Below are 23,313 nucleotides of genomic sequence, written 5' to 3'. Positions count from 1 at the left end.
GGTACTGTCACACATACTGGGTTACATGCAAATTGATGAGGAGTCAGACTATGGAAAAAAAAGAGTTGCTACCGCCTGTAGGATATAGTTGCCTTTGAAGGTTGAGATCAAATCCTAAGAGCACAAATGTATATGAAACAAGTGAGCCCAGCAGAGAGCAAAATTGATACTTTTTTATTCCATATGTGGGCAGGCAAGCGCAGCAGGATCTCCAGCAGACAGAATAGTATTGTCCTTTTCAGACCAAGGCAACATTAAAGCAGAAACACAAATGAAGGAAAAGACAGATGGTTTGAAAATGAGTGGGGTTAGGCACCTGAAACTGGAACAAACATGTTTGAAAAGGGAAGTGTTTTTTTTTTTTTGGTTAAATGATACCAAAATTCACAACTTAGACATAATTTGTCTTGCAATCTCAAAACCGCTCCCTTTCAGTCTTTGGCCTGACAGTACGTGTCTAACCTTGCACTTCATTTTCAAAAGAATGCAATATATACAGCGCATGACTTATGCTGTTATTTCACAATATGATGTAGGTAAGTAGATTGTTATTAAAGCACATGTCAGTGGTTGCTGTAACATGTGAGGCTATGTTGAAGCAGATTTCATTTCAGTGAGACTTCAATTTCATAAAGTCAACTACAGTTATTTCAATTAATCAAGTTTTTTTTGGTATCCTTCATGCTGAAGGAAAAGTGTCAAATAAGAACCCTATTTTTTTCAGACAAAGTTAGAATGGTTTGGGTTATTTCCCTTAAGAGATACCTTAAGAGATACCTGTTGTTGTATTTCTGCCTAGTTCTCAGAGGCTTTGAAGAAGGTGTTAGCACATGTGTCCACACACTAATAAAAATTTAGCACTTAATCGGTTAATTACTTCTAATCAAACCCAGTTTAAAATTTCATCACTGATAGTTTCTAATTTAGTTTAGGTAATGAATTCTGTGAAGCCACATTTTGAGGCACTTAAATGTACACCTACAGCACTGCACTTAATCTTCTAACCAGTATGAGCTGCACTGTAACTGCACCAACTGTAGGTCGTTTTCCATTCTTTTTTTCACATTGTGTTATTTTCAGTTTGAATATGACATTGCCATCAACCCCCCACTACTGTCCTTGAATAAGGCTCAGCCAAGTGAAATGAGCCATATCTGTGTGGAGAGTTTTAGCAAAATGCATTGCCCACCATCATATTAGAAAGTTGGGGCACCTGATCAAGAGCTGTGACAGAAAGTTAAACTCTATTGAAATGTGCATCTGCTGTCAGGGTTTCAATGGAGCTCATACACCCTCACATTCACACTTTTAATCCTGTTCAATGTGGAAGTCAAACAAGTAGCGAGAAGGATGTCAGGCTTTAGTTGAACTGTGCTGTAGAATCTCACAAATATTACTTTAGTTGTAGGGAGGTGTCAAATGATGCTTCAGTGCTTCAAGTGCTGTATCTGATCATCAGTTGGACTCTAACCAGATTTTTGGATAGATTTTCCACTGTGAGGATATGACTCTAACTTCAAGGCAAATAAGAGCTCCTTAAAGTCAATTTAGCCAGATAGTAGGGGTGGCACGTTATCTGATGGGGCACACACAGCTTATCTTGAGATAAAAACCAATATAGTTTCCAGTCAGTTGTTCTCAGATTGGTAACGTAAAGCTCAGATTTGTGATAGAGGTAAAATGTTATGCTTTAAAATGCTCTGAATGTCTTACTGGTGTGATAGCTCAACAAGCCAGTTTCTATAGAAATAAAGCTGAATGGAATCACATATGTGTATACGGTTGTTATTGGGCAGAGTGTGGTTTGAAGTTTTGCTGAAATAAGCAAGATCTCTCCTGACACTGAGATTGTTTGGGCAGTGTTATTTTTCTCCAAAACGTCTATATACATTGTTCTGCTTTAATGGAGCCTTCACAGACGTGCCATGTGCCATATGCACCCCTGAAACACCCCAGATGCTGGCTTTAGAACTGAGCGGATGATTCGCCTTCTGATACACTTCTGATACACTCTAGAATACTCCTATTAGGCAACATATCACTAATAGACTAATTTTTTCTAACAACTTTTAAAGTTTTGCTGGCACTAAATTCAAAATTAGCTTTTTATGTCGCCTTTGTACTATCTTTAATGAAATGCTGCCTAATATCAGCTCTTCTTTTCAGAAACGGGGAGGATCTTTATTCCATACACTTTTATATTATTTTATTTCATCTTCGGAGCAATGCTTGGAGGACAAATCTGCTGAAAGCATGTCTGTGAAACTTTCTCACCACTGGATTTTTTTTTTCTTCCAGTGTAGATGTGTCCCATCACCTTCTTTACTTTCTTGCATTCAGACAAACGATGCATGAACACATGTTGTGATTACATGTCAGATCAAGAGCCACAAAGAGACAGCTCATAGAAATGCAACCTAATCAGTTTTACCCATCAAAGTCTGGTAGAGGTCTATAGAGTAACACTGCACACTGTGAAAAACAAGCCACGTAAAATGTTTTTCAGCTCTATAAATGCTTTTGAATTTGATGAATGTTACGTGATGTCATTTGAGGTTGAAGACTACAAGCTTGAAAATAAAATTTGAAAATAAAAAAGGTGGGGATGTGAACTTACACTGAGATGAAGTTAACAGATTTTGTAGCCTGTTAAGCAACTTTACTTGAGTCGTAGTGTAGGTGGAAGCTAGATTATCTACGACTTGCATAATACACCTGAGGCTCCATTTATTGACTGAGTTGCATTATGGGTTATGGACCTCAGTCACATGGAATAAAAATAATGAACTCTGCCCATCATGAGGCAGGCAATGTTAATGTGGTACATTAATACTGGCACACTTTGTTATAGATCTTGTCAATAGTTCACTTATGTAATATTTTATTCTTTTAGATTTTTCAAAACTAGTTTTTGTAAAGAACTTCTTATACAGTTGAACAGAAAACATTCCAAATGAAACAAAAGAAGAGCAAACAAAGGGAATTTATAATTATCATTTATAGTTCATGGTCATTTTTCCTCATAGTCATTCCAAGTACAGGTCTCTGGAAAGCAGAATTGACGGACAGAATGACAGAACAAACACAGAACAGTTGAAATGGAGACTTATTTGAGCTACTCCCCACTGGGTTTTTGTGTCAGCCCAAGCACACATTTGGACAGTCTTATAATACCACTTGGAAAAACACACACACAGCAGGTTAAATTTATCCTAATCATTGTCTTCATCCATCATCACTCATGTTCTTGTCTTCATTCTCACTCGTGTAAGTCAGGATTGAGGAGGAAGGCAGTGATTCTTAAAAGAGAGCCACACAAGTTGTGAAGACGCGTCTCTTCGCTGTCAACGCCTTGCGTAGTTTTTTCTTTTGGAACGGATAGGCTATTACTGGTCCAGGATCATCTATCTCAGGTTGGCATTTGTATAAAAACTATATAGGAACACATGTAAAAACAGGGAGGGAGGGGGTCAAATTATTGTCCAACTGAAAAAAGCATGTCCTCATAAAATCTTCTATGTCTAGCAACACTTATTAACACTTATGTCTTCTTTTTGTCCTTTTTTTTTTTTAACTTTTATTCCAAAATGGTCAAGGAGCAGTTATAGTTTGCATCATCTATACAACAGGCTATAAAACACCACTTTGTCACAGTCCAGAAAGCACACATAGATGTGGTTGTACTGTATATAAACATATGTACTGTAATAAGATAATTTTGCGTGCATGGCTCCCAAATGATCAATTTTTGAGACATCCTCAGGATTCTGAGGAAACTTCCTCCTTAGAGATCACACGATGTGATAACGAAGGCCTCCACAATTCTTACTGGCACAATTGACATATTTCTTTTGAAATCAAAGTCTTTCGTGAGAGACCGCCGTCCGTTCTAGTCTTTGCACCGCAGCAGCTCAGCCAACCAGTCTTTCACTGCCATTCAGTGAACATTTGGCCGATTTCTGAATCCTCGGTTTCACTGTCACCTGCTCATTTTTCGTCCTCTTAATCCACGGTAAATGTTTGGCAGATTTGTGTAAGTATTTATCTATGCTTTGTGGCATTTTCTCTAGAAAAAGTCTCAACAACACAAACACAGGCAATGTAAATGCAAACGTCAAGTCTGTAATGCTGAATCTCCATTTGCAAAGTGCATCTGCGCTCCTCTGTTTACCAGAAACACAGGAGTTAGATCACATCATCCTGGCCAAGGTCACAGATGGGTTAATGTTGTTTAAGTGACATGTTATATATGTATTTAGTCTATTTTTAAGTGTTTGCTCGATCCATTTTCGCATTAGTCTCTTCAGGACAGCGCACCTTTTCTATCAATAGTGGTTCTTTTTTCATGTTCACTTTACTTTGTAGAGTTTTGACTTGTAGGAAAATGACTAAATATCGTTCATCTTTGTTATTACACTGTACACATGTTGATGTCCTGATTTGTCTTTCTGATCATTGTTTAGGTTGGTCTGGTGAAGACCAAAGCTTTGAGGATCACACATAATACTCCTTGTCCTTATTCTTCTTGTTCTTGTTTGAGGTCTTTGCGGTGTTGACGGGTTTCTCTTTGACTATGGTGCCGTTGGATTGTGCCGAGTTGCTGATGTAGTTGCGGCTCTCATCTACGTGGTACGAACCTTCGTCTCTGTTCCGGTATTTGTACATAGCATAAAGCAGGATGAGAATACACAGAGCAGCTGCTGCTACGATGCCAACCACCATCCCTGTAGTGCTGCTGGACTCCCGGAAGACCTCTGATGTGCCCGGGTAACCGTTCGATCCTGCACCTGTGGGATTGGCTGCAAGGAAGACAGATATATGATTACCATACTAAACTCACTATCTTTTTACATCTTCTTATTACTACTATAATCAGATTTACAGCAGTGAATTATAGAATTTTTTTCCAGCTGCATGTGCAGATCGAGATCACATCATCAAGATTAGATTATACTCTAGACATCACATAGATGTTTTCTGCCAAATGGAGGAGCATGCAGCAAGACAGTGGGGAGACAACAAACCACAATGTCTATTAATGATGTAGAATGATGTATACAGCGGAGAGGATCCCAGTCAAATGCTTTCTCACGTTAATGAAATAATACACTAGAGCTGAATCTTTAAGCATTTAACAAGCCTCCTGACTGCTGAAACTGACAAAAATGATCCTTGCGGAAGACAGACACCCTGCGAGGATCTTCTTTTAAAAGAAAACTCAGATCTACCACTGACATGTTTTGACAGTCACAAAATCAAAACTAACTCACCAAATTTCACGGAAAAGCACCACAGCTGTTTATATGGCACCCAGAAGACGTTAAAGTATATTTCAGAGCTTTCAGAAATGCGACAGGTTTATCCACTTTGCTTCAAGTACATGTTTACTGTCTAATCACCTATCTCTTTAATGCCTGAACAACCTTTTTCTTATAGTACATAATAAACTTTGGTGCTATGTAAATATATTTCCTATGGTGACAGACTTGGCACACTTTACATTCAATGACAAAGATAGAGAAAATGTAGTATTTGAGACAAAACCGTAAGAAATAAATAACATTGGACAACAGACAAAAAATAAATAAAATCAGAAGTGAAATGCGGCTTAATCGTTTTACAAAGCAATAAACACCCCAACATGAGTTGCAACACACCGAATGGAATTTCCAAGTAGTGCATCTACCCATACACATACAGACACACACTGAATAACCCTCAGCCTGATAGTTAGCAGCTTCCTATTGAATGTGGCGGTTACAGATCTGAGGCCAGGAGGCAGCCCCCTCACCACACTGCAACGGATCTAATGATGGTTACAGCTGGACAACCTTTTCCTGATGATCTGTGAGGCCTAATCAGGTTAAAAATGAGAAATAAGACATAAGAAGAAGAGTAAATTAAATGGGAGATGCAGTAGGAAAGAGAGAATCTTCTATATAAAGAAGCAAAGCTGATAAGATTAATGTGATAATGATTCATAGAGAAAACAGTTGAAAGCTTACGGCTCATTACATGTTTTACAACACAGTCATGAATGAGCAGGCCACATTTCCAGCATTTACTATATATCCAAGCGGCATGAATGAATCACAGCCTCTGAAAATAAGTCTTTCTGAAAGAAACGATTCTTCAGTCGAATCAGCAGATTTTGCCAAAGGCTGCCCCCTCTTCTGTTTCCCAAATGCTGCCATTCAGCTGAGCATGTTCTGAAAATACGTCAGCCCCCTGTTATCACTCAGTCTTCTTGGCACATTTATCAATCTGTTTTAGTAGCATTCATCATTTGTGTTTAAGCCTTCTTTGTTGCATTTTTTTTTTCAATCCAAGCATAAAAAAAACAACGAATAATTGGAAGTGAAAACTGAGCAAAAACTGATGGTTTTCTTGTTGGGTTTAGCACGTAGTTAGGTTTGGCGTCAAGATGTTTACCCCTCAATTTGAATTTACACAAGACGAAGTAACAATATCCATAGAAAAAATAGCTGTGTTGAAATGCAGGTCCTCTGTGTAGCCTGGAAGGTTATTTTTACATGGTTAGCAGCGTACCTCTTTGCTTCTGCTCCCCGTTACTGTGCTGAAACATTTTTATAAAGGGATGCAGTAGATGTGCAGTAGTACAGGGAATCCCATATTTGACACAATGAGCCTCTCTCTTCTTAGTGTGTATGACTTTCAGACTGATCTTTGCTGGATTATTCATCTTGTGGGTATTTTCTAAAGCAGTATTCCTTCCAAAGCTCTAAATTGATCTTTCTAAAAAGTCAAATGGACTGCTGCAGCTGCCTCAGAACCACTCTGGCAGAGTCCATCACTAAGTGGACCACTTCTGAGATACCTACACATTTCTGCTGGCAGATAAATTTGTGAGTGGTTCAGGACGTCGATGCAGTTCTGATTTGCTTCACCGTCATGGACCTCTCCGGTCTGATTGTCTCCAGGGTCAAAACTGAACACAGAGGGGCACGATTCAGCTTTCTCCTCCATGTATCTGGAGGAAACTCCCAGAAAAAAAGTCTGCTCCAACTTTCAGTTCTTTTTAACTGGATCACAAGACTTTTCTGCTTACCACTGCATTTTATTAACTTAAATGTGTGCTTTATTCATGTTTTGGCGCTGTGCTGTAACTGTGATGAGTTGGACCGTCATTCAGCTGCCGTCATTCAGGAAGTTTGTACTCTCAATCACAGGAACAGAAGCTAATGACATTCACAGTAACCACAATATTAACCCGACTCAATTGAGAAAGCTGCCAACTGTTTTATATTTCAGTGTATTTTATACTGAATCTAATTGGATATGTGCTATTCATCAAGTTGTTCAGTTGTTTTTTATTGTTCAATGTTTATCTTCTTTTTTTTTTTTTCTAAAAAGAAATTTTGCACTACAAACAGAAGCCATTGCATTGACTCTTCATCATTCCAGTCCTTTGATCTTATAGTATATCTAGATGAGTAACTCTGCTCTCCAGGCAGAATCTAGCATCCACAGAACAGAGCAACCGTCTCACATCAGAAGGAAAAGACACGGAAAAACAACATTTTGCTGCCATAGAAGTTTACCTTGTCTCATCTACTCACATCCTTTTTATGACATACTATCTTCTGTGAGCGTGAGCCCCCACTGTCATTACAGCACGTTTTTTTTCTCCCCATCTTACTACAAATCACTGTAGTTAACCGCTCTGAGAACCATGCTGTATTTTTATGATGCTGACTTTACACAATAACAGTTTCAATGAAACTGAGAGCATGCAATGCTCGGGCAACATTTCCACCAGTGAATAGGGAAGGGATTGCACATCAGCAGACCTACTTCATATTCTGACTGCTGTTCAACTCATAATACAGTGCTTCCTGTGTTTCTGATGGCGCTCTTCGTTGTCTACTCTCTTGTCGTACTCATTGTTGATGGAGATAAAGCATTGTTTTGATGACATTCATTTATCCTCTTCACTGATAGTTAAATGTTTAAACAGGCAATGCTGGGAATAGGGAAATGGTAGCTAATTACCCACATAGATGGCAGATATGTCTGTTTCATTGTTTATCTTGTCCATGCAAGACTAAAGGCCATAATAAGTGTTAGCTGTAAAGGGCAAAAGTCCTCTACGGTGTCTGTAAGGAGAGGTGATACCGCTGCTCTTCATTGACATGTTTTCCTTCATGGTTGGACTGATCAGCAGACCAAGTATGCTTCCAGTGCCAGCAGACATTCAAGGACGAGCGCAGAGTTCCACTAGGGGATTGAGTGTGACTGAACGTTGCAACAGATTAGCTCCGCTTGTGACAAGCCCACTTATCCTTGCAGACAGGTGTGAAGAATGCCCTCGCCTCGTGGGCGACAGCCACTGGTTGACTCGTCCCCAGCAAGTCGTTGTGCGGGCATTTACGGTGAGTTATTTTCATATTTGCCATCTATGCTTTTTGAGTGAAAAGGTGGAAATGAGGATAACATAGTGGATCGATAGTAGAAAAAAAGCCCTCTATCTACAACTCAGGGTTTTTATATGAGGCATTTGTGGCTCCTGCGCTGAGTTGACAGAGTTGGAAGAGTTCAGGAGGCTCAACTTGATATTGCAGATTGAGGCTCAGGGGCGGGCCATGTGACTAAAGTACCAGTGTGCTTGTGTGATCTAACACCTCCAGCTCTGGGCTTTGTTATTTCCTCCTGCCTTGATCTGTTGATTGGCTCCCCACAGGCTGCGTTCACACAAAGACTTTAAACCCTCAATCAACTGACCACAATTTTTCTTTCATTACTGGCAAAGTAGGAAAAAAATAAACTTAAGGAAAATATAGGACGTGTGATCATTTATTCTAATTCTTTCCAGGAAAATTCCACTTATTATCTTGACTAAGATTGCTGAACAGTGACCACTACTTAAAGAATTAACACTGCATTCAACCCGGTACTGTGTGTTTTTTGTGTGTCTAGAATGATCAACATTTATTACAGCTTATTAGCTCACAGTTAGTCTCAGCAGTATTTGTCAAACAGCCATCTGATGGGATCTTCCATTGTTCACTAGATTACCTCATATACCTCATGATGCACTTCATTTGTTACTCATGAGCCGAGGAGAGCATCGTGACCCGCTTTCCCTCAAGTCGAGCTCAGGCAAAGTGATGTGTTCGCCAAAAGGCCTTCAAGAAAGCCTCATAAGGACCACAGGCAAATTGCATCTGCCTGTCTGTTCATTAGCACTCTATCACCTCAGAATGAAGGCACATAATCTGAGAAAGAAATAGCGCCTGAAACAAGTGTTTAAAATGATGGCTGCTCTCATACACTCTACTCGAGCGTGCCCAAGGGTAAAATTAGACATGGGGAAAATGACCTTAAAGTGGCACTGGGCTTCATGGCAGCACAGCAGGGGTGCACTTGTGAAGCAATGGAGGTAAACTCAGGGGGGTTAACTTTTGAAGGATTGCAGTTGTGTAAAAGCTACCAAAATAATTTTCTCCTCTTCATCTTATCCTAGTGTGAGACTTAAATTACAGCATCACATCCAGGCGAGTGTAAAGTCCTTCTGTTTTCTTTAGAAGCACAACATTTATTGTTTCATTTGCTCACAAATCATTTGCCGTCAGCAGAGGCTGCTCAGGAAGAGAAGCATAATGAAACATTTGAAACAAACTGTCAAAGAGGATTTTATACATGACCTTGATGCACAAACATTGGTGTAACAAAAGAAGCAGCCTGGCTAAGACTAAGATTGACCATACAAAGAGAAGATGGGAAGGCTGAGATTGCTTTGACTTCAAGTGTCCATCCGCTGCAGGGTTTATTTGATAGCATCTTTTCTTTTAATCTCACAGGATTCTTCAGTATGGATATATGAGCTTGCCTGGCAAAGATATTAAGTAACATGTCGTTTGAAAGCCTGATGTGATTCCCCTTCTTTTTTTCCCCTTCCCCTTCACTTCTTTTTTGCTGTTTGCACTCAAGAAGAGAAATGGGATCAGAGATTCCACCCTGTCAGCTGGGATTTGAATAAATAGTTCTCTTCAAAGACCATTTTTCCTCATTTGTCTCCAGCGAGAGGGTTCATTTGTTTGGTAATTTGTAACAGACTGGGCAGGTTGATGAGGCCATGGATGAAGGAAGATGCATAATGGAGGGGGAGAGGGAGGGTGCTTCAGGTGTGTTTGTCAGGCCTGTTGAGAGGTAATGGAGCTACCAGAACTACTCAGGATACATTGAATGGACCGACTGGGCTTGACCTTTCATTAACTGTCAGTGTTACTTGGTCAAAAGAGTTGATTTGGAGAGGATAGGGATGAGGCTTTTCAATAAATTGATCACTATGGCAACGCTGCATTTACATTTCAGACAAAACAATTCAAAGAATAAATAATAAAATATAATAATAATAAATAAATAATAAGTTGCCCTCTGCAACCTGCAGTAGCTTTCAAACACGAGTGGTGCATCATGCATCTTTGTGAGCGTAAGTAGGTGTGCCTGTAGGTTGCTTTCAGATCAGCCCAGGCTTAGTTGGCTTGCTTGATGACACATTGCTGGTATTCAGCCAGATTACTGTTACACCATCCTCTTATTTCACATATCCAGCCATAATCATGAGCTGTCAGAGCTGTCATATTGTAGGGGATCAGTCTGGAGACTGGTCACTGTATCAACTGCAGAAGAGAGAAAACATTTATGAAATCCCTCCTCCCTCTTTAATTATCTAAGCGTCCTCAAGAAATGATGCAAGCCATCCTGTACTTGAGACATGCTGGCAGTATGCCTCATGATAGCATGTGTGTGAGTCTGAAGTGGCTCTGCTCATGCTGATGGCGGATGATGAGCTGAGAGCTGAGTGAGCATGAAATGGAGGGGGAATTATTAAAAGGTGTTTGATTTAGCCCAGTTACAGGTACGGTACTTTTTAAGCCTTTGCCCAGAGGGGTTCCGCTAAAGACGGCGAGATGAAAAAAGAGGACAAAGCTAACTTGACTTGAAAGTCTAGGGTTTATCTCTTGATCAGATTCTTAAAGTGTCAGGTTACTCTTTCTGAGGCTCTATATTTGCAGTATATACAGTGGGTCTGCAGCTATGTATTATGGTATTATGTGGCAAGATTACACTAAAGCTAAATATTATTTTGCTGCAAAAGATAAGAATAAAACTCTTAATTCAATGCATTTTGACACAAATGCAAACTACGGACATGAAGAAGCACTTATTATGTAATCAAAAACCTCTCCAAAAGAAATTCTAAAATTGACGTAGCATAATCTACTTTGGGAATCACATTAAAGTTGAAAATATGTAGTTATGACTTTTCAACATATTGTAACCATTCAGCAACTTTATATGATTAATGTTCTCGGGAGAACAACTGATTGGATAACCATGAATTATTTTCAAGCCTTGAGTTTCTTTTTTTTTTACCATAACTGACCTTTGGCTGGGCCACTTTTCTTTTCATGGTCGAACGTTCATACCCTGCTTATGACTTATAAAGAGGCACATTGTGTTAGCATCAATGTCACCCCTCCAAAAGATGTGTGGTAGGAAAATAAGAATAACTGAAAATATAAATATGGTGGGATCAGTAAAGAGAAAGACTGACAGTGAGTGTGAAATCCTGTTTTCTCTCAGAAGGCATTTAGTTTAAAATAGAATGTAGAAAGAAAAAGACTTGAAAGACTCTGCCAAAGTATAGAAAAAAATTTTAAAAACGAAAGTTTAATGGCTAAATGTGATTGCTGAATGGGCATCCAGATTTGAAAAGTTATTTTTATTGGTTTAACTATCTCAGCTATCAGCAGCTGAGCAAGCACACAGAAGGTGAACATCACTCTATTCAGCAAAGGAAGAAAACAACACCCAGAGCTCCAGCTGGGTATGATTGAATAACTATTAAATATGGGCACTGACCTCTGAAGCCAGTGCTTCAGTGCTCTTAATGTTTCATTAATGCCACAGCTACTTTTAAAATAATAATTTACTCTATTTTTTTTTCCTCCTGGCTGGGTGCATTCCAGTCACAGCCACTAGGTTAAACAGAGTATTCATTTGCTGTTTGATTTATTGGTTTACTCTATGTATTGTTTCCACACCCATAAATTAAATCTATTAAAACAAATGTCAAACACATTAGTAGCCACTAATGTCACTGCAGAATGCTTGAGGATAGAAAATTATGAGAGAGCATAGAGTGAGCAGGAAACTGGAGATGATTAACCTTGACCTGCCTTTGGGCAATTCACAGGCTACCGTAGCTGAGAGTAAAGGCACTGAAATATTATTGTAAAATGCAGAGGAGTGTGTCTCGTCAAACACGCAGAAGCTGCTGGTATGTGTGTAAAGGACCCTATTACTTTCATACAAATTGTATTTCGTGTGAGTGCCTATTGTAAAATGAATGATAGTGGAATAGTAGAAAATTTGAAAAAGTCCAAACATATAAAAGATACACATCCATCTGATGCACGCAATCCTATGTGAGGTGATATAATTCTACTTTGGCGAATTCAGTGCAAAAGAGGGAAACTAGAGAGAGGCTGGGATCAGAGAATCAAAAGATCAGAGGAGAAACATTGAGTATTCTGTCAGGAGCAAGGAAAATGTCTTTCTTCTTCCCTTCATAATTTTTTCAGTTTGAGGTCTGATGACGTTTATACTCAAATAACATTCATTTAAGTATAGAACTAAGATTGTTTTTTAAGGACAGCGGAAAAAATAGCATTACATCGATCAATTATGAATCGTGAGCATCACATCAGAAGAAGTAAAAACTTCTGCATTTGCTCACCGTCATTCACTGTCTGTCAGCTTTAAAAGAATAGCTTCAGTTTCAATGATGGTGGAGGAGCTGGTAGTGGCCTTCCCAGAATACGCGGGTCTTCTCTGACGCTGTGGCTGCTTGACTTTTCTTTGCAGTGATATTTCATTTCGATTTACAACGTAAAAACTACTTGGTTACAGAGGACAACGTCATTGGTTCAAATTATTCTTTGAAGCAATGACCCTGGAAGGGATTTCACAAGTGTTCTTTTACATATTGCAGAACAACACCGATGTAATGCAGGTTGCTCTCTGTTGATCACTGATCAAAATGGATAATGAGGCACCTTCTGGTGGGTGCAGTTTGGCCATTCTGACACATAATTGTGGGAGTGGTAACACCCATTTAATTTGTTGGTTACATTTTGGTAAACAAGCAACGTTTATGTACTAAGTAGGTCAGCCATGATTTTAGATTTTCAATGCACAATTATCATGGCCAAAAGGGTTAACAACAACATCATTGTGATATGGATGGAAATCTTCAAAACATACTATCATAAGACAAATTCCTCTTTGTTTATTGAGCATTTTGTCTCAGAATTAGAGACGGAGGATTTGTTCGAACAATAACACTGCAGTTTTTGTCAGCTGGTATTAAATCACAATAGTATCACATGTATTATTAAAACAATGTAGACGTTTAATTAATCAATAATACTAATATAATCAATACTGGTATTAACCAGTCTTGTTCTTATGCTTTGGTAAAATAAACAGCAAGCTGTTTCCAGCTTCCTTCAAACTGAACGCCCATGATTCATATTTTTGTATAACTCGCTGCAAGAAATCAATCAAAAATATCTAAAAGAAAAGAAACCCAGTAAATGAAGTTAAAGAATAATATTCTTGATAATCAGTGTATATTGTATAAGAACCAAATGATAGGCTCACAAATTACTGCGAAAATTGAAATGATCACAAAAAAAACCTTTAACACCTCATCTATTTCTGAATAACAGTGTATATTTATTCCAACCAAAAAAAGTTGAGTAAAACGGATAGAATGCATTCGAATTTGTTGATTAGAATTTGACTTATATGGAGGACGAGCTTAGAGGAGAAGAAACAAATTACGTGGAACAAAGGTAGTTGCAGGAAGTATCCATGTAACCTTGGATATGGATCACTGTGCAGCAGCTGCCCCCCCATCAGCGGCCCGCATGACGCCAATGAAATGAAGCAGGTAGGTAAGAGGCAGCCTCTCAATCTGGACCCACGCAGCTCTGCAACAACCCCATGAAGACTGAGTTTGGCACTGGAAAATCAGTGCAAGCCGTGGTCTCCCGAGTGCTCACAGGGCTATTTTCACACAGCAAAGTTCACATCTATATTTTGTCCAGATGATTGGCCAGCACTTCATATAAATGAGCAATTTTTTTCAGGCAGAAATGTGTAGGACTCCTTTAAACTACACGTCTGACTTTTGTTCACTATTTATGTAGCATCAAAATTGCCCCTAAAAGAAAGGTAGGTCATCATGCAAATTATTTGCATGTATTTTGTTACTTTTCTACGAAGAAGAGATGAGATCATATGGAACGTAAAGCCCTTGGCACACTTTAGTTTGCTTAACAGTTTTTCATACAAAACATTACCCAGATAGGAGCATTTTGTGCTCTTGTAATTGTGGCTGAAATTATATTCTGCTGAAAGCTCAACTGCAGAGACTTTGCACACTCCTGAACCCTGAAACCCCCCCATTACAAATCAGACATGTTGCAGCATCATGAGCCTGTGTATTCCTCTGAGGTTTCCTGAACCAAGGGGGAAGATTCAATTTGGTGCAGTGTGATCTAATCTAAGTCCTGCCGGGTGATAAGCTCTGCTGGTACTGCTGGCTTTCCGTGCTTTCCGGAAGTAAGGGTAATAAAGCTTGGCAATAAGTACGTTTACCCAATTCATGTCTTTCAATGGCTGATAGCGACTGCCGGAGGGTAAGACTCCAGTGAGATACAAAATGATCTAGAGCTGGCCTTGGACCACAGATAGCTCACATAATGGTCTGTTTCAGAGCTCTCCTCTTGGGATCACTTATGCATCAACATTACAGCGGTGCATCCATACATGGGGTTGTGAGCAGGAGTGCAAGTTTAACATGGGAAGAGATATTGAGAGTGAGCTTGTGGTTTCTGCTTTGACTTAACAAAGAGAACTGACAGTGAAGGTGTGGCATGGAATATTCTATATTGTTGGTGTCATTAAAGGTGTTGGCTCAACAGTAATATGAGAAAGTACTCCTTAATCAGTGACTGTGGATGCAGGTCTTTATGCACAGCAGCCCTATCTGAGATGTGGTGAGTGCCTGGCAGAGCATGTGAATCAGTCTGAATGTAGATATTAATCAGGATAGGGTGTTAGACAGCTGCCACCCTGGGAGCCCACAGCTCTGGTGTCAAATCCCCTTCAGTGAGCACAGAAGGAGAGCGATACTTTGCACTGGGAGGGCGCGTTGCAAACCATCATAGTTTGTAACTGATGTTTTGGCAGATGCCCTTGTCAAAGAATATGATAACGCAAGCTGCTTGTGTAAATGAGTACTCAGCCCAATCTCCTGTGCATGGTATTTGCCTGAGGTCGTAGAATTACATGGAAGTACCCATTAACATGTTGTCCTTATCACCCTTACGTGCAGTATTAACATTAAAGGAACAGAGTAAACGTGGAAAAAGCTAATACTGCTAGCCAAAGGCCTGAAGAACAGGAAAAGAGACAGACTAGAAAGCTGATAGTCTTTCCTGTGGGCAAGACATTAATTTAGTGAGGGCTTTATGACCACATACTGATCAATAGCACATTTAAATGGAGTGGGGAGCCTTGAGTTTGGACTTAATTGTTCTCTCTGCTTCACATCACTTCAGACTGCATTTGAAAATTCCTCTTTTCATAGGCAGAGACTAGGGCTAGACTTAATTGCCCTCCATGTGTGGCAAGAGAAGAGATTAAAAGTTTTGGAGGCATTGCAGGGAACAAACAGATTTACAATTTGTCAGAGTGATGCTGAGAAGCAGTATTTCTAAACTCTTCTGGAGAAACAATAAGTGCCTCTTTATTTTTAATTCATCTGGGCTCTTCAACACACAAAGTCATCGACCAAAATAAGTTTGTTTCTTTTTTTCTTTTTCTTTTCTTTTTTTTTTTTTTTCAGTGTAAAACCTCACGTGTACCTCAATTACAATCTCCAAGGGAAGTTAAGTGCAGCTATAGTGAACCATGGAACATGAGCAACAGGATGAACTCCCACTGCCCGCTGTAGAATTTAATTAACAACAGTGGGGACCTTCTACACATCTGCAAAAATCTGCCCTGGCACATTCCCCTCTGGGTTTACACTCTTTGTGTATTATGTGTTAGAGTCATGTGGGTTTTATAATTACACCTAATGTTTATACACGTCCCTGAGAACTCCCATGTTTGCAAGTGAACAAATGCCATGCACAGATGAAGGCAGATACTGTAGGTGCCCAATTAAAAACAGCAATAACAGGTGCTTTCATGCATACAAAACACCTGAAGCAGTGTAGAGTTTCAGTTATGCATGCAACTCTCAGGGAGATTTTTGTCCTGACAACATACAAAAAAACAAATGTGTATGTTGTAAGTTAAAGCTTGACAGGAGTGAAAGCCACAAAACAATAGCTACTGGGCTTCTAAATCAATTAAATAAATGATGAGGGAGATGCTAACATGAAACTCTTCAAACTTGCAGCAAACCACAAGAGTTGAGTTATCTTGCCAAGGAGCCCCGGGTCTAGTGAAAAACACTGTGTCCCTGACATTGTCGATAATACACACGTTTTGTATGAATGAAACATCTTATTAGAGACTTTTGAAAGTAATACTAAGTACATCTTCTTCCCTCAAACCCAAATGTGATTTGCTGTTAGCCCACATTGTGCTTAGTTACAGGTTTATAATTCTATTTGGGGTCAGAATCGGATTAGGCAGCATTCTTTAATCATAAGAAAAAATGTTTTTCCCTATAGTGGGATACGAATGCCTCTTGTCTCCTTCTGCCTGAAATACTTGTTTTAGCTCCTGTCTCTTTAAGTTGCCATCCTGAAATGCAATGGTGCTCAGATAAGGCAGCTGATTGGATGAAAATGCAACGAAGCTGCTCAATCCTTCTTTGGGTAAAGCAAAGCCACTCAAGAGGTAGCGATTCTGCAAATTGACCACACGGTCATGTAAATAAGTTACGAACAAGGTGTCAGTTCAGGAGCAGAGTCCTCTGTGGGAGAGAATAACTCCTTTTGGTGTGGACACATTGAAACTATTCATGCTGCGGTCACAAATTGACATAAAAAAAACCTTATTTTCATCATTTCCACTGCCTTTCTATTTCACATACTTGCACACTGAATTGAAAAATCTATGAAAATCATAGACTGAAATAATGGATAGCTCGCAATATCGTGTAGTCAGCGGTAGCCAGAAGAACTATAGCTCTGAGAAGTGTTCAAGCTTTAACTACAACTCCAATCTACTACTTTGAACACAGTGAGTTAGCCTGTAGTGTTGTGGTGGGGGGTGGACAATGACACAAAGACACAATGACACACAGAGAGAGAAGTAGAATAAAAAAGAGATGACTAACCTAACCCACCTGAGCTCGGCTCACAGGGATCAATGTCCTCATCATCGCTCGGACACTCGGCTGAAGCCACCAGCAAGTCGTCAGTTGTCTGAAAAGAGAGAGGTACACAGTGGAGAGGTGAGGGCACAAAATACTTTAGCTGCATCAATGAGGTAAGTGTATTCTCACTCAAAACTACCAACAGAAGTGTTTCCAGACAGCTACCCTTGTTTGGCTGCTGGATTCATCTGTCAACACGGCCACATGCTGCCTGGTGCAGCAGCAGCTGCTTTTCAGGCAACGGTATCCTTACAGAAATGAGATCTGATTATTGGGGAAGAGTAGAGGCTGAAGTTCACAGCACAATAGTCAACTAGCATGCTCAATTTGTGTCTCAGTATGTGGCTGTGCGAAGCCCTTTAAGGGATTGTTAAGAGCGGTCTTGAAACACCTCTGACATTTAGAGGACAACTGGCCATGAAAGCTTAAAAAAGGCAAACAAAGAACAGAGCAGCATAGCTTTAAATCAATATTTTCTGCATTTCTTTCAATGTTAATCAGTATCTCTTTTACAAAATAAGCAACCAAAATCATCATTCTGCTGACATATCTATGCTAAGACCAAATCCATTTTAGATTGTTCTCAGGGCACTCCTTCACCTGCCAAACATTATACATTTTATCCTCTAGTAAAATGGGAAAGGGCAAACAAAAGCCCAGAAAAAAAGCGCACTGTAAAACATTCCACTGCAATGTTCTTTTATAGTCTTGCCTCAGGCCATTTGATCAGCTCTGCGTTAAAGGTCATTTCATTTAAGCATGGCAGGCTCTTCAGGGCCAGGTTAGAGTTTTGGTATTGGAGTGCTGCTAAGCAGAATAAACTGCTGTCATAAATTTAGCTTTGCACTTCTACATATCCATTTTGTTAAAAAAAACAAAACAACGGTCCTTATCCTCATTTAATGCTCCACATGCTTTTTCATACTCTTGGGTCTTTATTTTTGACAGAATAAGAAAAAGGGGTTAGGAATGCATCGGGTTCCAAAAATTATGATGGATTTCGGCTGTTATTAAATTTGTGCTCTTATGTCACTCTTGTTTGCGCATCAAAACATCTGCAAGTTGGATTAGCATTGACTCATATTCAGGAAATTAAAGGTGATGTCATTTTGCTGAACATCCATTTGGCTGCACATAATGTGATTTTATTGTGACTGTAACATCATTTTGACATTCTGAACATGGGCCAACATCATCTTTACATAATAGACCTGGGAATGATAGATCAAACCCATTAAGGGTGCTGTGGTGGAGGGCTGTTTTGGTGCATCTGTGAAGTGTGAGGCCTGGGGAAGCCGTCCAAATGTAAATTTAATTTGCTGTGCAAGAGGCTGATATACAGTGTCGGCCATCCAGATGGCAACACCGCCAGATCCTAGAGTGCAACATCCATCACTTTTGCTGTGTGATTTGTTTTTCCTGGCGGGAGATCTTGACACTCTGCACTCACTGGCAGAAATACGGGAATCAAGGAATCAATACTGCTTCTCTCGTTGTCCCAACTTTCCGCTCTTATTCTCCCTCTCGCCTCCCTCTTCTTCTCTCATTCCCTCTTCAACACTGTCCCTCAGTTTTATTTGCAAGTTTAGAAGAGGAAACAGTGTGATGTGAGTCTACTAGATGTAGGTTAACTTCCTGTAGGATAACCTAAGCTGAGGTTTTCATGATTATGTATCGGTTTCCTCAAACAGGTCATAAAACTGCATGATGAGGCTTTAGACTCCTACTGTCCAAGTAAGATTCAATACATATGGATATTTGTTTACCTATTTACAAGATAATCTTTGATTTTATTATTAAGGGTATATTGTGAATCCAGTTTACAATTTCCAGCTTCATTCTGCTTTTGTATCATCAATGAAGGCTAGAAATACATGAAAATAATAATAACTTGTTTAAAGTTTAAATCCAAAAAGATATCATCATGGACATATACCTCCTCCAAGGAAAGATTGTGAAAGCTACATTTAGTTTAACTTCTATTATCTTATCAAAACATCAACAACGGGCCATACTTTTAAATGAATGTGTTGAGCCTTGAAATAAACACTAAAATGACTCCACGTGTTTCTGGGTATCTTTCTGCCATCCAGGATTAGTGTGTAGGTCAACATTTTGATGCGGCCATGACCTGGTTCAAATCCAATAACATTATCAATTCATGGTGTCCTCCTCCAATGCTTGGCTTCTTTTTCACCTGTGACAATTCGATGTGGGTTATGTGTGAGGCTTACCATGCAATTTAGCCACAGTGATGAAAACTGACAGGTAGTTTTGGGCTGAGAAGCGAGAAAAGGACACTGAAATCTCGGGAGATCTTTTTATTTTTCTAAAGGAGATATCCTAAATGTCACTGGGTATTCATGTGATCGTTTTGACAATGCAGTGATTGTGAGTTAGAACTAAAATCATGACACATATTGTCATTTAAAGGAAATCTTTATTCAGTTTTGTTTACTTTTTTTCAAAAACGCTCAGAGAAAGTCAAGCTTATTGAGGTGTATGGTATCCTGCTCACAGGAAAGGTGCCCCAATAGATGGGGATATAAACAAGATGTAGCTGTGGTTCATTTCATGAAGGTACTTCTAAAATGCTAAAAGCATAGACTCAGGGTTTGCAAAGCTTCATTAATCCAGCTGTAAAGTGCTGAAGCCACGGTGAACCTACAGCACAGCTCATTTATCTGCCTCTGCTCAGAGCAGCAGAGAGCTCATTCCTATGAGAATACCTGGGGAGACCACTGGAAAAATGGGAGAAAACTAAGTGCTATTGAGTGAAACCTACTTCAAGTGTTCCCACAGTATGTGGAAAATGTTGCTGTTAAACTCAAGTGTTATTTCAGATTGTACCATGTTAAGTACAAATATAATTCAATCTTGGTAAACATTTGGGAGAAGTAAAGCTATTGACTGACCTTGGCTCGTGAACTGATTGAACCATCAAAGGTGATGCGGACCAGGGAATTCCAGCCTGACTCAGCCAAAGTTCCCCTGGTGCTTTCTTTACTGTCATGCTGCTTTTCGATCTCTGAGGATTGATAATGGTCCTCCATAATGAGATGTCCAGGCTGAGCCGTGCTCTGCATGTGCTCACTACAGCTTTGTCAGCAGTCGCATCCTGGACACCAGGTGATCTACAACTCTACAAACACTGATCTGTTCCCTACTGATACCAAACAGCCTTGCAGCTCCTCCATAGTAGTTACTACACAGAGTAGGTAGTTTTCCTATGATACAGTGCATTTGAACACTTCTCTCTTGAATGCATGTTCTCCCTTCTTAATGCTGGCCTGCGGAGGGAGAGGCAGGGAAGGGTTGCTCTTCAGGGAGGATGCTGTGTACTGCTGCCCTGCCGCTTGAGAGCAAGAGACACCATCTCTGTGATAACCTGTCGGCAAGTCTCTATGGATTGCTGTGGGTTTTCACATTGTTTTCTCTCTGGTCTAATTTGATGAATGCTCTCTGGCACACAACATGTCTCTTTGGAGACAAGCTGAAAGTCAGGAGGACACTGAAGGCATCTGAAGGGTTTATCCAAAGCATGCCTCTGCTGTCCTGTAAATGTATTCCACTGAGGATGCTTGTTGTTTCCCTTTTGCCTGCCTGTATTTTTACCTGAGTAAGCCTTCTTTCTTTACCTTCAGTCTAAACTCTTACTTTGCAAATCTCTTTCCTTTATTACTTTCCTAATCAGTGACCGTATTAAAATTGATTTAAATTTTCTCAGTGTTCATAATCTGTTGCTTGTTTAGATCTGGTATTTGTTCTTTTCCAGAAAGCGAACTATACTGTTCTATCAAACAGATTCTTTTGGTAGATTAAGAACAAAAAAACCCAAACTAATTTACTTTGTTCTGCCTAATCATAAGTTTTTTACTGTCTGTAAACTGGATGCAAACCTGCAGATTTGGCCAAATTTTTTTTTATCTCGTGCTCCTTCCCCGCAAACAGTGCATTATTTCAAGCATTCTACAGAATAACAGAAGTCCTCAGTTGGAACTTCCTCAAATGTCATCTATCATATTGATATCATATCAAGACATCAATAATTAAACCCAACTAATATTTTGATAGTGAACATTTGGTCCTTATAAAAATTGGCAGCCTTCATAACTTGACTACAACTAAAGCAAATATGGAGTAGAAGGCATCGTATTAGAATAGTCACAAAATGTTTTTATCTGTATTATTTTCATCAGTGTTGTTATCTGGTAATATTCCTTGAAGAAAATCCCATTTAGAATCCAGTTGAAGCCAATGTTGGTGCTAAAAATTCTATTCATATCTCGCCTGTACAGCAACTGCCACCAACTGCCACCAACCCTAAATACAGGAGAAGTAGTACTCAATATATTCTGGCTCAGAACATGTACCATTATTTCTCATGCTGGCACCTATTTACACTGATGGCAGCCTGCTAGGGTCCATATCTGACCAGAGCTGCAGTGTGCACAATACACTAATTGGGAGGAATTTGTTGTCCTAAGCTTCAGTGTTGCAGTAACACATCATTAGTGAGCCAGTGAGAGGCAGAGGGAGGTGGTGGGACAGGACTCGTGGTTAGAGTGAGGATGAAGAATGCCTCCCGATTCTTCCACTGAGAGCAACACACCTAAAGGTTCTGCTGTACAAAACTAGCCTGTAACAATGAAATGGTGGCAAGTACTTTTTATGATCCAGGCACATAGTCAACCATAGCAGCTATCACACTGCAGCAGCGGCCTCTCTTATCAGAACGCACGATGACATCCAAGTATCTAACTTAGCACCCTGGAACTAGGTCGATGTTGATGAATAATTTAGATGCTCAATAGATTCCAACTGAATAATGAAGGCGTGGGGGCCTCTCAGACTATGAGTTCAGCTCAGTGTATTGCCTGGCCTTCGCCCACACTCTTCCTACTGCTGGCCTGCCAAGCTGTCAACATCCTGTACTCACACTGATGCAGGCTTGCAAGGCTGAAATACAATGAAATGGGATTATCAACATAACAGCAAGCTGTATAAAAAAAAAAATGAATACAAAAAAAACCACTAATGGATTTGTTAACATACAATACTTATAATTTTCAAAACATCTTAATATCTTCTCTTGGGTCTCTCTTTAATAATTCAAAAAAGCTCTGACGCAAAGCTTCATGGTGACACAACAGATTGTCACAGCAACTCAGGCTATGTTCAGCAGTATCTCAAAACCAGAAACATCAGTAAACGAATAAAGGAGAACAATTCACTGACTAGAATTAGAAGTCAAGACCAAGTTGGTGATTATTTTCACCGTTCAGTCATGCAAGCAAAGCCGTGCTTCGAAAAACAACTTTGCAATCAACAGCAGATTAGAAACATTCGTCATCAATCTGACCTGTTTGCAACAGCCTTCAACCCTTTTCTGATTCCAACAACTTCAGGTTGAGCGACAACAAATCCAGAGGTCAAACGATTTCAATCACTGAAAGCGTTCGGCAATTACTAGAAACATTGCTTTGCTTTATCTTATTCTGAAAACTGTATTGGGGAGAACTACATTCTGTAGATACTGTGATTTTTACAGCACAAAATAATTCCTTAAAGAATGGTGACATTTTTCAAAAGCAATTAACTCTGAATAATTGGTATATACTTCTTTCTGTTTTGACTGCTTGTGTATGCATCGATGTAAAACTGGCCACGGTGGACTGCTGTTTGCACTTTCTCAGTTACGAGCAGCAGCCCCCCTTGGGAGAAAAGGCTTTGCTTTATTTAAAATGAAGCAGCTGTTGTAGCAAGTGGACCTCAGGCTGAGTATCAGAGTGTCATTAAAAAAAGAATGGTCTCAGGCTCTCTGTCTCCTCCCCTGGTTCCCACATGTTTCTGTCTTGCCATACATCTTCCTCAGGGCT

At 39.6% G+C, this 23,313-nt stretch overlaps 1 protein-coding gene across 11 annotated transcripts in view; it reads right to left on the bottom strand.

The window, feature by feature from the left end:
* Positions 1-2,980: 2,980 nt before the first annotated feature.
* LOC140313174 (neurexin-1a-like) overlaps positions 2,981-23,313 on the bottom strand; it is a 228,231-nt gene continuing 207,898 nt past the window's right edge. For 6 of the 11 annotated variants that reach the window (XM_072391175.1, XM_072391176.1, XM_072391178.1 and 3 more), the window contains 2 exons: positions 17,396-17,483; positions 2,981-4,799 (listed from right to left, as the gene is read on the bottom strand). In XM_072391175.1, coding sequence (XP_072247276.1) covers positions 4,495-4,799; positions 17,396-17,483 — 393 coding nt within the window. In that variant the 3' untranslated portion in view covers positions 2,981-4,494. The remainder of the gene's footprint in view (positions 4,800-17,395; positions 17,484-23,313) is intronic. The other 5 variants (XM_072391177.1, XM_072391179.1, XM_072391181.1 and 2 more) reach the window with 1 other exon arrangement.

Source organism: Leuresthes tenuis, unplaced genomic scaffold (genome assembly GCF_036924035.1).
Source record: "Leuresthes tenuis unplaced genomic scaffold, fLeuTen1.0.hap1 SCAF_8, whole genome shotgun sequence".
Taxonomy (NCBI): domain Eukaryota; kingdom Metazoa; phylum Chordata; class Actinopteri; order Atheriniformes; family Atherinopsidae; genus Leuresthes; species Leuresthes tenuis.
Note: the sequence above shows the minus strand (reverse complement) of the source record. Positions and strands in the feature narration are given on the sequence as shown.